Source organism: Aythya marila (genome assembly GCF_965140915.1).
Source record: "Aythya marila genome assembly, chromosome: 3".
Lineage (NCBI taxonomy): Eukaryota > Metazoa > Chordata > Aves > Anseriformes > Anatidae > Aythya > Aythya marila.
The window spans coordinates 69,349,184-69,363,313 of NC_139044.1; the positions used below are offsets into that span (position 1 = coordinate 69,349,184).

The 14,130-nt window shown below is 39.8% G+C and overlaps 1 protein-coding gene across 3 annotated transcripts in view; it reads left to right on the forward strand.

Annotated features, from left to right (window-relative positions):
* Positions 1–9,272, forward strand: part of LIN28B (lin-28 homolog B) — a gene marked incomplete at both ends in the record, with an annotated part of 83,966 nt that extends 74,694 nt beyond the window's left edge. For all 3 annotated transcript variants that reach the window (XM_082758081.1, XM_082758083.1, XM_082758082.1), the window contains one exon: positions 8,903–9,272. In XM_082758081.1, the coding sequence (XP_082614207.1) occupies positions 8,903–9,272 (370 nt within the window). The remainder of the gene's footprint in view (positions 1–8,902) is intronic.
* Positions 9,273–14,130: the final 4,858 nt, after the last annotated feature.

A 14,130-nucleotide genomic window follows, 5' to 3' on the forward strand; every position in this document is an offset into this window, starting at 1 on the left:
TGGAGAAAGAAGCTCTGCCCGTATTTCAGGTGGCATGAGTTGTTCTATCTGTTCCATGAGCTATGGAAGGAACGCCCACAGAGATAACTGACTTGGCCTCTAACAGTGAATGTGACAGGAACAGTCCCTTTATTTCTGAAGAGTGAAATGAAGATGTGAGGTGCTGGTCACTCCCTGCAGTCTTTAACACTTGAGAAGACTATACTCATGCATGTCATCTAATTCACTGAATGAATAGAAATTTTTGAGAATCCACTTCAAGGCTGGTGTTTGTCAGTCCATACTCCTGTTGTCAGGTATATCTGAAACTGTGTGTGTGATACTGATTTGTAAGGGAAACTTGAAATTATATGACCCTAAAACTGGTATTTAGGGAAGGAGAATGGGTTATGAAATTCACCAGGAGCTGGAAGACTTGTGATTCAGTTGGCGTTATTTACATTTGTTGTTAATGCTAGTGACAAAGTAAGGAAAAAAGGGGAAATGGCAAGTTTATCAATCAGTTACAGTTACCGCCCTTTTTCCTGAAGCCTGGAGTAGCTGACTTGTGGATGTGGAAGCACTGGAAATGGCTCTGTGGAAGGCAGCTGAGGTCAGGCATGCTTCTTAGCTCAGGACCAGCACCTCACTGATCCAGAAAGAGCTGAGCTAGCTTTTCACAGCGCACATCCCTACCCACACAGCCACCTCTGAGAAGAGTTTTGGTGTTTCTGAACCATGCTTGTGACAGGGGCACCAAGGAGTGGGCTCAAACACAGCCAGCCAGGGTCTGCCCAGCTCAGCACCCCACTTGCGAAAGGCTTCCCAAATGCGGGTGCACACTGCAAGGATAGCCACAGTAAATCTTTATGGCAGCCTTTCCCCCAGCATGGACTATGGAAAACATTTATTGTTTTAAAAATTGCTGCATATAGAGCTGCTGCGATTTAAAATCTTTGTATCTTTTTTTTAAATTCCCACAAAAATTAAGGCTTACAAATATTCAGAATATTTGTGTGTGTGGTTTCATGATGCAAAAAGATTAACAGCAGTATTGTATTTGAAATCACAGTATAGCATTTCATGTTTGAAATGCGTGATATACGACTGTTTAAACCATAACTTAAACCGTCACTGATCTTGTATCTGCTATATCTGAATGGGTTGGAGCCATTAAAATATACTCATTCTTTCCACACCATATTGATACTATTGGAGCAAACCCATCTTTTGTGTTATTTAGGAAAAAAGACCTTGTTTTGTAAATTGTTATTTCAGGAGTTTCTAACTCTCACTATAAAGAAAACCCTTTTGTTTTAAAAAATGAATAGTATATCCAAAGCATTCCTCCTTGAGGATGCATTTCATACGTTTTTTTTTTATGTGATGTGAAAATTTATGTAATTTTCCTTCATGCCTCTGAAGAGGGACGAGTGGATAGCACAGATAAGGTTTCATGGAAAGGAAGAAAGAATGGAAATGATATAGTGGAGGTTATTTTTCAGAGCTGATGTCTGCATCGTCCCTTTCATTTTTGTGGAGAAAAAAGACTGCGTTTGGTGTATTTTGAGCCACCTTCCCATTTCATTGTTGGCCTCGGTTCTCAAGAAGGAAAAAAAATAAAAAACACCAAGAAAGCCATCTTCCAGTAAAATCGTATTAGCAGATTTTAAACAAATTTATTTCCTCGTGCACTTCAGCTAAATAGTATCCCGAAAGGCCTGATTTATCGGACAAATGCCCCACGTTGTTTGTCAGCGTCTTTGTTGGGGGGTGAGGGGGAGGGGAAGCCCACGCAACAAAAGACCATAACCTATTGATATTACTTCTGGATGCACGGGGGAAAATAGATTGATTTAGAGCTAACCACAGAAAACTATTCGATCTGATGAGTTTACGATTAAGCATTTTTATTTATTTATTTGTAATGAGAGTAAACATCATCAATATTCTGCCCTGTGTTATTGGAAGCCTTGCAGAAAGTGGCTTTGTGTCAGCGTGCTGGGGCTAGCTGCAAGATGAAAGAAGGCAACCTTAAAAAAATCATGGAGGGACTGTGTTTTTTTTTTTTTTTTCATGAAATTGAATGTGTTCAATCTGATACATTATCACAGGTTGTAGGATTTGGCAGAGAAATAGACAAACATTTTTACTTTATTTCATCTTTATTATTTTAGAAGATTACCTTGGTTTTAGAAGGTGATTTTTTTAATCTCAAAAGCCAGTAAAGCACAGTAAATTTTCAAACCAAATTTTACTGAAGAACAGCAGCCTGCAATTAACTTTCCCAGCATGTCGCCTCTGCACAGCGTTTTGCTTGAGTGAGGGACTCAGGGTAGCACGTAGTCACAGGATCAGGGCAAATCTAAATTCGGTGCCGATGTACCAAATTCTCAATTGATAACACACCATTTTTAAGTGTAGTTGACAGAAAACAATTACAGTTTTATTTTTTTCTTCTCATGGATTAAAAAAAAAAATCAATTGTTGGAAGTTTTCTGCATTTTGCTGGGCACATCATAAACACTCTGACGAAGAAGCTTGATGCTCAGTTCTCTAGTTTGTTTAACAAGATAATTTCACATGACCTTGAGTGATTTAAAATACAGTCTTTTGAATGCTAATATTTTGTTAGACCATTTTCAGAGTTATCTGTATCCCCACTGCATTCAAAAGCAGCTTAAGAATTACAAGTTAACATACAAAATGGCATAAAAACTAAAATGAATGTGGATGTGAGGAGGAGCGCTCCAGAAATTACCCCTTAGCCTTTGCGGACACCATGCATATGCCCAGGGCATCTTGTGCCCCTGCAGCCATTCCCTCCTTAAGAAAGCAAGAAGCCAGGCTGCCTTAATGCACGCCTGGTGTGGGGGTACACACACAAGGCTCCCTCCTGCTCTGTGATGCTTTAAAAAATGCCAGCCAGTGTTATTTCCCCTGGGATTTAATGCTGCTCGAGGGGGGGGAACAACCTTCTCCCAAAACAATGGCTGCAAGGGAATCCCCTCAAAATGCAGCTGAGGAAGGAGGGAAATGCCTGAGGAGTGCTGGCCACTGCATGGGGTGCCTGGGGTCCCCAACAGCCCCACTGCAACACGCTGCTGCTGCTGCACATGTGATCAGTCCTTTTATAACGCAGTAAGGTATGAGAGGTGCCCTGTCAGCTGCAGCCACTGGTGATGCTGTCAGCCTTGGGAGAGATGATGTGAGAGATTTGCTATCCAGGATTTACTTGGTCCCTGGAATATTCCATTAATCTATTAAAATATATTTGCGCTTCTCTTGAGGAAAATTTCAGTCAGAAACCTCTGCCAGCCCCTCCGGGGTGTTTCTAACCCTGCGTGGCCAGGCACAGGCCGAGCATGCACCTGCCTGAGCTTCCCTGCACCCGCAGCCTGCCTTTCACGGCTGAAGCATCTGAGGCCCTTGAAGAGTAAAACATCCTCGTTTTGTCTAAAACCTCTTAGATTGGGCGTAGCTGAAGCTGCCTTCACGGCAGAAGGGGGTAGATCAAGCAGTCTGCTGCGTGTGCTGTTTGCAAGAACCAGCCTCCCTTTGCGTTGTGGTGAAAGCAGTGACTAAAAGAGACAGCATATTTAGGTACAACTTGAGACATTTCCTTGTAATTATTCTCTGCTTTAGCTGCTGCGTTGGCATTCAGCATGTAGTAAAAACATCACGCTTGCACATGCTGTTAGCAAACCAGGCCATTTTTCAAAGCATTTAAACTGCTGGATGAAGCATTGTTCACCAAGATGTGGGGTTTTGTTCTCCGATAGCATTCAGAAAGGAAAAACAAAAAGGGAGCTGGTGCAGGGCCTATCTTGGTGAATTATTTCTCTGACTACATCCCTTTGCTATCCCTGTCAGATGTTAAAACCACCACCCCCAAGAAAAAGTCAGTCATTAGAGCAATTCTAAAGCTTTTTCTCCCAACGGATAATAGCGTGGAGCCATACAAATGATTCTCTCCTTGTCATATATATTGGATTATCATCCAAATCATATTATGAAGCAGCATGAAGAAGCAAGCAGTTGTCCTTACCCTCCTTACTGCTTAGTTCAGCTGAGCTGTTGCGGGGAATGTGTTTGCGAGACAGTTGTGTCGTCATTTTAAGAGTGCTGGGGCTAGGGAATACTTCCTAACTATGAAACGAGGCGACTGCTGGGACAATAAAAAACAGCTGAAGACTAGAGGGTATTTTATTTTGTGTTTGCATTTGGTTGGGAATTTGAGTACTTGTAATGAATTTCAGCCATCAGCTTATTGTAATTACTGCAGCATGGTTTGTGTTGGAATCTGTACGCTTCTTGCTTGTTCATCTATTTCCACTAATACGTCTAGTTCTGTGTAATCATGAATCCATAGTAAAGGAGGATATAGAAGTATTTTTAACCTTGCAGTATACTCTTTCTTTGTTAGTAGGTATTAATGCTACTGTTTTCTGGAGTATACTGAAATACAATATTAGGTAAATTGCTCAAGGTATTCCTTCATTTGCATGCTCATCATTTTTATACCAAAAAACAGTCCTGATCCACCTTCCCACCAGTGCCCTAACAAAGAAAGGATTCCCCTTCAGGGTAATTGCCATCTCTTCATTTATTTTGTTGCATTATTTTTTGAGCCTGAAGCTACCCAGTAAATAATGAGAGCCTTCTGTGAGAAGATATTCCTTTTTTAGTAAACCTTTCTTGCTGTTTTGTTTCTCTAAGGGTTACTTATATTATCACTGAACTTTTAAGGGCTTTTTATGTTTTACCCATCTCATGATGTAAATTATCTATGAAGCTTTATGTTGTAAGTGTTTATGTTGTAAACACTTGTACTTAGTATAGTTGTACTCACCTAGAGTTTCTGAAAACGTTATTAAATGAGAATTTGCTAATTTTCTTAGCAGGAGCCAATTTGTGTAGAGTTCTTCATATTAATGTGTATATAGATGTAGCTATATAAACCTGTGTGTGCATATCATGCGTTATCAATTTTCATTATGTTGTAATGTAGGTTTATAGAGCAGAGGCAAGCAAAGAGCTGAAGCCTTTTGGACAAAAGGGTTTAACACCATACCTTAATGTGCGTGGATGCTGCCATGTGGTGTCATTTGTGAGCTCCTGAGGTGGCTGACCAGTTCCATTTTGGTGTAAATCCCTTGAGAGGGAAGGCATTTCAGAGCGGGGTGTGATCTCTTCTCCTGGTAAGAGTGATTGACAAGGAGTGAATAAATAGTTAAAAGAAGTGAGTGAATACCACCCTCCTGTTTAAGTCCAGGCACACCCAGGCTGGCACATATATATTCTAATGAGATACTATAGCCAGATGCTTGGGTTGGTTAGTCACAAGAAACATTCCTGAAAAGCCAAATCATAGTTTAATTACAACTGCTCCTGGTAGAATTTTATTTTTACAGTGACATTTTACAAGTGATTTGAATAAATGCAGGGAATTACAATATTTTGCAAGTAGGATGTATTGATGAATATATATGCAAAAGGTGACGGAGGCCTCTTGAGTGGAAGCAGGGGCTCTGACAGCAGGTTCTTGGTCAATTGGTGAGGTGAAATGGTTCACTGAATTGGATAACACAGTGCATACCATAGTGACTGATTAAATTGATTTGTCCATGGCTACCGCCTCCTCTCCTACTGAAGCCCTTTAACCTATTTTCAAACTTTTTTTTTTTTTTTTTTTTTTTAAACGATTCTAAGTAAATGTGTTGTTAGGGAAGGGAGCCAACACAAATGCGTTCACAGCTATAAAATTCTATATTCTGGTTCTGGATTAAGTTAAAATGCACGATTCCCAAAATGTCTGTTCACTCCCATGTGATACTATATTACACCATCTTAGATAAAAAGCCTAGGAATGAGTACACTGCTAGAAACAGATGTGGAAGATACTAATAAACACCATTCTTTAATATAACCTGCATTATAATGAATACCACATTTGTGAAGTCCTAGGTGTATTTATTGGAGGCAGAGAAAGTAAAATACTTCAGGGTTTTTGTTGCTGCTGTTCTTTTTGTTTGTTTGTTTTTCTTTTTTTTCTTCTTTTTTTTCTCCAATAGCAAGTTTTACTTTCTTATTATTTTATCCAAAAGATGTTTAGTAAACTTGTCAGGGAGACATAGCTGAATGCTGCTGTTAAACGGGAGGTCACTAATTTGAAAACACCTGTAATGATATGGAAAAAAAAGTAATCAGATTGACAGCGTTCATTAACTGGAAATTTATCAAGCTTTTTTTTTCCCTAAAATATAATGTTTTGGTCTTAAATCAGGATGTTCATATTTTACAACATACTTAGTATTGCCTTGCTAGGGAGATCATTCTAAAGACAATGAGGCTTGTACGTATTTTCTTTTTCATTCAAGCAGAGCTTTATCTCTTCATGGGTTATTTCATGCTATATGCAGGCAGACTAGTATAGGCATAGTCTTCAAATGCCACTGAAAATCAAATAAAAATTATGTGCACTGATGACATAAAAATGGAACCAGTTCACCTAAAATATATTATTGCAGTTGTCATAAAAAGTGCAGAGTTCAGTGTAATGGCTTTGGTTTCTTGTTTGTTATTAATTTTTAGGGAAGATATGACAATTTAATTATAATGTTTTCTGAAGGGATAATGAAGTTCTGTGTATCATTTAGCTTCTTTAAATTATAAATCAGTCTTGGGGAATATGACAACATGCCATGGGCAACTTATGCTTTCTTTTTTTTCATTCGTCTATTAAAAGAAAGATACGGTTAGTATCTTGCTAATGGAGAAAAAGAAATATTGAGAGGGCGTTTCTCAGGGATTTTTTCTTGGATGGAATTTGCAAATGTTCACAGCCATTTTGTAACCTTTCTATAAACTACACAGGTTTTATCAAGAACATTTTTGTGTAGACAATGTATATTCTGTAATTGAGACTACAGCTATACATATGGCTTTGCATAGGCTAAACATCTGTGTTGTGTGTAGACTAACAGCAATCACATTGTGGTTTAACCCGGCAGGCAGCTAAGCACCACAAGCCAGGAGGGGACAGAGCCAGGACAGATCACTAACTGCTAGCTCAAAACAGGGCTTTGTTGCTTTCCAGGAGCCTGAAAATTTTGATGGGGGCTTGAGCCAAAGCACATTGCATTGTTTTATACATACAGTTGCTTGCACATGTAGTTGTTTTGAGTCCTTCAATCCACTCTACTAGGCATGGTTGTTTGCAACTGTTTTTTTTAATTAGTTCATATAGTTAAGGGGAAGCAAAAACAAATTGTCATTATGGGGTTAGTTCTCTTCAGTAGAATGCTAGATTATAATAGATTTAATCCATACACATTTGGTGCAAATATTTGTAATACAGAGAAACAGAAACCGTAGAAAAATAGCCAAAATAAAAAGTGATGGATATGATCAGCATAGGATCATCAGGTAATTATTGTTCTGTATCAAGTGTTAGACTGATGTAAGTCAATGATTTAAATTCCTGGTGTGTGTGTTACAAAGTAAAAGTATTCAGTAAAGAATTGTTGGATTTCTCCATGATTCCCCTTGATAATAAGATTAACACAGGAGTGTTTACATTTTGGCCATTTTAAAGACTTGGCGAAAAGGTCTTGCCTGTGGCGCTTGGAAGAGGTGCTCTGCCGTTTGTCTGCTTCTGGGCAGCCCTGCTTTTGAAGATGACACCCAGGGTCACCACCACTTGCATGTGGTTTGAGAATTTCAAGAGAAAACAAACAAACCCTGTTTTATGACTCTTGCTAGGGCTTTACTCATTTTGTTTTGAATTGAAACCATAAAAGCCATTCCTGACCCTCTGAAACATAAGCATTGTAAAAGCTCAGCCCCCACCCTTCCCTTAGCGTGCCTTAACTGAGCCAGAAGAGGCAAAGTTTCTGGGCGAGATCTTTTACGTGCCCAAAGAGCTTTTTGGAGCACTTGAAGACGTGGTAAAGTCCGAGGCAACTTCCTTAGGGAAAGCCAAATCTCTTCTCCCTATGCGTTTCTTTATGGCCTCAACCCAGCGACTCACAGGGTGAAGCCCACCCCTGGGTGAAGAGGTCGGCCCTGGCGGCTACCTCCTCCCCACCCGGCTTTGAAATGTTAGTCCTGCCAGGCATTTGAAATACTAGCGCCCACGGGGGTTTAATGCTATAAATACTTGAGCAAGAAGCGATGCTTGCCAGGGCAGCGGCGTCGGGATCTGTGAATATTTGGTGCCCTCTAGCGGGGCCGAGGCTGGCTGAACCCCAGCATCATCCCTCCTTTGGGGAGAGCCAGCAGGGTAGGGGTGGTTGAGGGTTTTCTGTCTGTCTGAGAGGTTTTATATTGAAAATTTTAGCCTCCTGGCGTTGTGGAATTCGTGGAAATCCCAGTGCAGCGGGGTTTTCTGATGTAGTTGTACGGTGCTGGTGACTGGCGGCTCTTTCAGCGGCGGGACCCTCGCAGCATTGTCCCAATGCTGCACAGGCTCGTCTTACTGCTGAGGGCAGTGAGGCATCCCAAGGCTGTCACGAAAGCGTGGTTAGGCACCTGCCTACATCTGCAAATGCTTCCGATTTAGCTCTTGGCAGTCAGTAGAAAGGTCCCACTGAAAACAAGTGAGGATCTGTTTTAGAGTGGTCTTTACTTTCAAGCAGTACCAAGGGTATCAGTATAGCAAGATACTGATAAGGATGATAGTAACAGAATCTATTCCTAAGTAAGAGGTATTTTTTGGCACCGGTGTGACATAGGGGCACATTCCAAGTGCATTGCTTAAAAAGCAAAACTCAGATATATATTTGTCTGTGGCAATGGGATATTGTCGCAGAAGCTCCTGCTGTCTCACCAACAGACCAAGTGCACAGTCAGCTTCTGACACACAGAAAATCTTACAGTCTGATGCTACATTTTATAACCAGCTGTCTCTTTTCATTTTTAGATGCTACAACTGTGGTGGCCTTGATCACCACGCTAAAGAATGCAGCCTACCTCCACAGCCAAAGAAGTGCCATTACTGTCAGAGCATCATGCACATGGTGGCTAACTGCCCCCATAAAACTGTTTCGCAACAGCCCACTAGTTCTCAGGGAAGACATGAAGCTGAACCACAGCCTTCCACTTCTGCTTTCCTGAGAGAAGGGGGAGGAACGTACGGCTATTCGTCTCCATCATATTCTCAGGAGGGAAGGTCAGAGATCTCAGAGCGTTCAGGCAGGTCACCACAAGAAGCTTCTTCAAGTAAGTTATCTGCATCACCTGAAGAACCAAGCAGAAAGGGGCCTTCTGTTCAGAAAAGGAAAAAAACTTAAAGCATTTTTCATAACTTTCCATTTTCTTTATCCTCTCGGGATGTCTACCTCATGCAAGTACAGGGGAAATAATTTCATTATCAGTAGCTGACCTGGAATTTTAACTACTGTTGAGGAACTGTGAATTTTTTTTTCTTTAATAGACAAATCACTCCAAGCAAAATACATTTGAGCAGGGTGCGTTACGTTTTACCTTCTGTATATGTGTGTATGAGTGTGCACGCGCGCGTGTGTCTGCATATCTATGAATATATATTTTTTCCATCAGAACACTCTCCAGATCCCACAATACATTACTGTGAAGCAATAGACACAGTACCCGTAAATGTTGCTGAACTCATTCCTAGAATCGGTTTTCAAACATGTTCAAAAAAAACCAAAAACAAACAAGAAAACCCAAGAAATCTCACCAAACAGAAACAAAAACACCTGAAAAACCACACACAGAACTGAGATCAAGACTGTTACTTCTCTTGTGAACCAAAGGATACGTTCATATTTTAAAGCTGCCATATGGTACTAAAGATACTAAGACATCCCCCACACCATCAATTTGAGTTATTTTCTTTCCCTCTCTACAAAGCATCACTTCCCCACTTCCCACCCCTCCACCCCCCATGCCTGTGAAGGGCAGTGTCACGACTAAGCATGGCTCTCATCACCACCATCCTTTGTTGGTAAGGAGTTAATAGCTCCAGAAAAGACAATGAATGTGTAGTTTCTGTGCTGGTTTCTCAAAATGTTTTGTTAAATTAATATGGGTGTAACTGTAATTTAGATGACCGTATTGTAGGGGAGACTGTGTAAGTTGTTAAAGAGCAAACAAACCCTTTTGAGTGGTATCAGGATATCATCCTGCTTCACCCTTTGTATTCTGTGAACATTTAGGGGACCTTGGTGGCAGTAGTAGCAGCAGCAGCAGCAGCAACTTCTCTTGGTCCCGAGTAGTGCCCCTGAATTTGAAGGGGCTTCCCCCTCGTTTACTGTTGAAATGACGTGGAGAGAATTCCTTAGGGATTTTTTTGTTGTTGTTGTGGTTGTCTGTTTTGTTTTTAAAGAAAACAAAATGCAAAGCTATTAAGATCCTGGGATAAAAAGTTTCTTGAGAATAAAGGTAGATGGGTACTCGTGGTTGCTCAGCCAGCCTCTCACCCTGATGATACTGCACATGTTCATTAAAGGACAGGTGCCTGCTGCAGATGAGCCTTAGTGAAGGCACCTGCAAGCCTGCCCTGGGCATCATCAGCTTCTTGTGAACGGGAGACTGCTGCTGACCAGCCATGGTCTGGTGTGTGCTGGGACCACACACTTGTGCATTAAAGAGAAAGATTGGTGGCCTCAGAGTGAGACTCCCTGGGCAGCCTTTGCTTGGGGTTAATAGAGTTGGAGCCTAGCAAAACTTCAAGTCGCTTTCCATTTGAAACGTCTACATTACCAAGTCATACGTACGATAACATACTTTGACAAATCCCATTGCAGATGTAAGTTAATTAGAGAAACTTGTATAATCCTTAGCATTGGCAATAAACACAGGCTGTTAAAGCTTGAAGGAGTCAGGTAGGTTTAAGCTCAGATAATCAAACTGGAGAACCAAGCCTGCATGAAAGGCTACGGTGAGCCCAAGCCCTGTCTGCGGTAACTCTCACAGCCGACAGTCACAACAGGTAGGCAGCTGGCTCGTTGCGTGGCCCTCCCCTCCCACTTGTCCTCCCGGTTGAGACTTTTACTGTTGCTGCTGCTGCTGCTTCAGTAAACAGGTTATAATCAAAAGCCTCAGCGAAGGGCACAATTTTCCAGAGCATTATTTTGTGTGAATTCCTTGCCAGTGTTTGCGAGAATCTCGATGGTTTATACTGAAGTTCTCAGTATGCTAATGCAAAGCTTACCTTTGACGATATTGAATGTGATATATCTATAGAGAAGAACTTCCTTGCCTTACGTAAGGATAGTAAACTTATTTAAATTATGTAGACAAATCAAAGTGGCATTGCTTAACCTTCTAGCCGGTGTAAAAACCGGGTTAAACAGCAAAGATGCAAAACTTAGGTCACTTTGAAAAATTTAAACCAAAGTTCCTTATAGAAATAGGCAATTGCGGATTTGAAAACTGGTCATTCCCTGTTTATATGTAAGAAGTTCAGAGCTGAGATGAGAAAATATTTTCAACGTGCAGATTTTTATTGGTGCTGTTTGAAATCAGTGTGCACCAAAGTCAGACTGAACTGCAAAGAGCACATACCAAACCCTATCTTATTGTTGAAAGCTTAAGGTTTTATTTTTATATATTAGAATGTTATCACTATTACATAACATACTCAGGACAAAGAACTTTGCTCAGGGAATATACCATGTGATGTTGTTTTTACTTTACAGAATAGTCTACCGACCTGCTTACTCAGAACAAACCAAATAGACTTAGCCCTTTTTATCTCTATATAAGTATTATGTACTGATATTAGTAACTACCTCTGAGTTGACATAGACCTACATTTGTGATAATCAGATTTCAGCGTTTTGTATTATAAGTTCCTGTGAAATGAAAAAGTGGTATTCTGTACTGGTTGCTTATGTGAGCATACATGTCTTTACATTCACAGGGTCTGAGTTTTCAGAGATGCTGAGCAACCGCAGCTCCCATTGACTTCCAGTTGGAGTTACTGGTGCTTAGCTTTTCTAGAAGGGGAGGGATGGGGGGTGGAGGGGAAAGAGAAAAAAAAAAAAAAAACACAAAAAAAACACAAAAGCATCAAGCCCACTTTGTTTACATAGGTGACAATAAAATTATTATTCTGTTTACAGCAAAAGGCTACCTCATATTTACTGCATAAACACACCTTTGTGCTGCTCTGGCCTTAAAGGTGGCTGTTGATCTATGGTACATGCTATTTATCTGTACTGAATATGTAACTGATAATTCACCACTGCATAGGTTATGGCAAATACTTGTTTAAGATGAAGCATCCATCTGAAATTATGAGAAGTTTCCAAACATTTCTTTAGAAGTTTTTTATGTTTCTGTCTAAAGGATTATGGGCACTGTTCACAAAAATAAGTACATCTCCGAAACAGACAAAAAATATACATGCCTAAGTTAAACACAGCAGCGCAAGCTGTGGCAGGTAACTACTTAGCACTGAGCTGCAGTAGAAAAAAAAAATAAAAAAATCTAATGATACTCCTTCAATAGGCTGCTCCAAATAAGCAAAGAACACTCTAAAGGAGGAGATGCAGACTTGAGTTCGGGATTCTTCCTTCTTATGCTACAGCATTGGCTCAGCCTTGATTTCCCTTATTCACCAGCCTGTCCTTGCCAGAATGCCTCCCAATACAACTCGCTTGAGCAGAGGTAATTCAAGTATCAGCTCAGAGGGATGTGTTTTTCTCCAAGCAGTACTGGAGATAGGCTTAAACCTGTAACAAGAGAGCTCTCCCTCCCAACCCCTCACTCCAAAAAACTCAATTTGATTTAATCATAAGGGACATTGTGAGATATTTATATTCTCCCCCAAGGAGAGTTAATGGTATTTATTTCCACACTACAAAAAGTGAGCCATGGGGAAGATTGATATTTGGAAGAAGAGCCAAATAACTTTTTTTGCTGTAGCTAATTGTAAGTCTGGCATTATAATACCATCTGCAGTATTTTGCTTTTAGCTAGCTTTCAGGGAGTGCCAAACAACATACTTGACTCCTACCTTTTCCCTTTGTAGGCCACCTTTTCCAGCCCAGTTTTATTCTGCGCCAGTGTTATCCTGAAGTTCCTGCTTAGTCATACATAGTTTTGTGAATAGAGCCCCATAAAAAGTGTTTATAGATCTTGTAACATTCTTTGTAAGAAGAATTATAAAAGAACATGGGAAATCTCATTGAGTCTTAAATTTAATTTAATTAATTTATCTGTAAGAAATGTTTATCATAAAAAAAATATATATGTATTCCCCTGTGCTAGATATAAAAGTAATTGGGAAGATGTGTACATGTGCAGATGCACTGATTTTAATTTTCTAGAAGTCTTAATGAGATTTGAGTATTGTTTTAGAAACAAGCAGAGCCTTGTTAAATGCATCAATCTAATTTTGCTGAGTATATCAACAGCCTCTTCTTTAAGATACGTTGGTTGTGTGTTACCCCTGTTACAACCCTTGAGTAATAACAAGAGGTTGATCTATGAACACACATGTCTTTTTTATGCTAAAACAGAGCTGTAAATTAGCAGCTTTGGTAGTGTTTTTATAAGAATGTTGAAAAGTACCAAGGTATTTGCTACCATTGTCGTTGAACCAAATGTAAGAGCAACCAGCTTTACAAAGGATAATGGTTTTGACTACCTCTTGGATTACTAAGTTAAGCAACAACTGGCTGACAAACATCACCAGACTGGCTTAAACTAGTATGTGTTGCTTGTGGTAATAATAACAATAACCATACTAGAGACCAAAGTGAACACTGATTTCTATATGTCTTTAATACTGTGTCTTATCTAGTGTTTTTAAATTATCTTCTGTAGTATAGATTACCTCATTGTCCATTTTGACTTGTATGTTGTTTACAAGGTGAAATTAAAGAAAAATCACTTGAATTTTATGTTTTAAAAAAAGACAGTGAGTTGAAGTTTTGAAGGTCATTTCACCTGTTTACTGTCTTGAGGGACTAAAGCACTGATTGCCTTTCTACATATCATGTATTTTATATTCTCATTTCATGCCTAATGTCTTTTTTTTTCCTGTCAGTCATGGATATTGTGAGGTTTAAAAGAATTACTTGATTAAAAATAAAACATAACATTGGCATTTACAACAGGCCTTTGAGAGTTTCTTTATTTGCATGATTAAAAAAAAAGCACCATGCAGTCAATGTT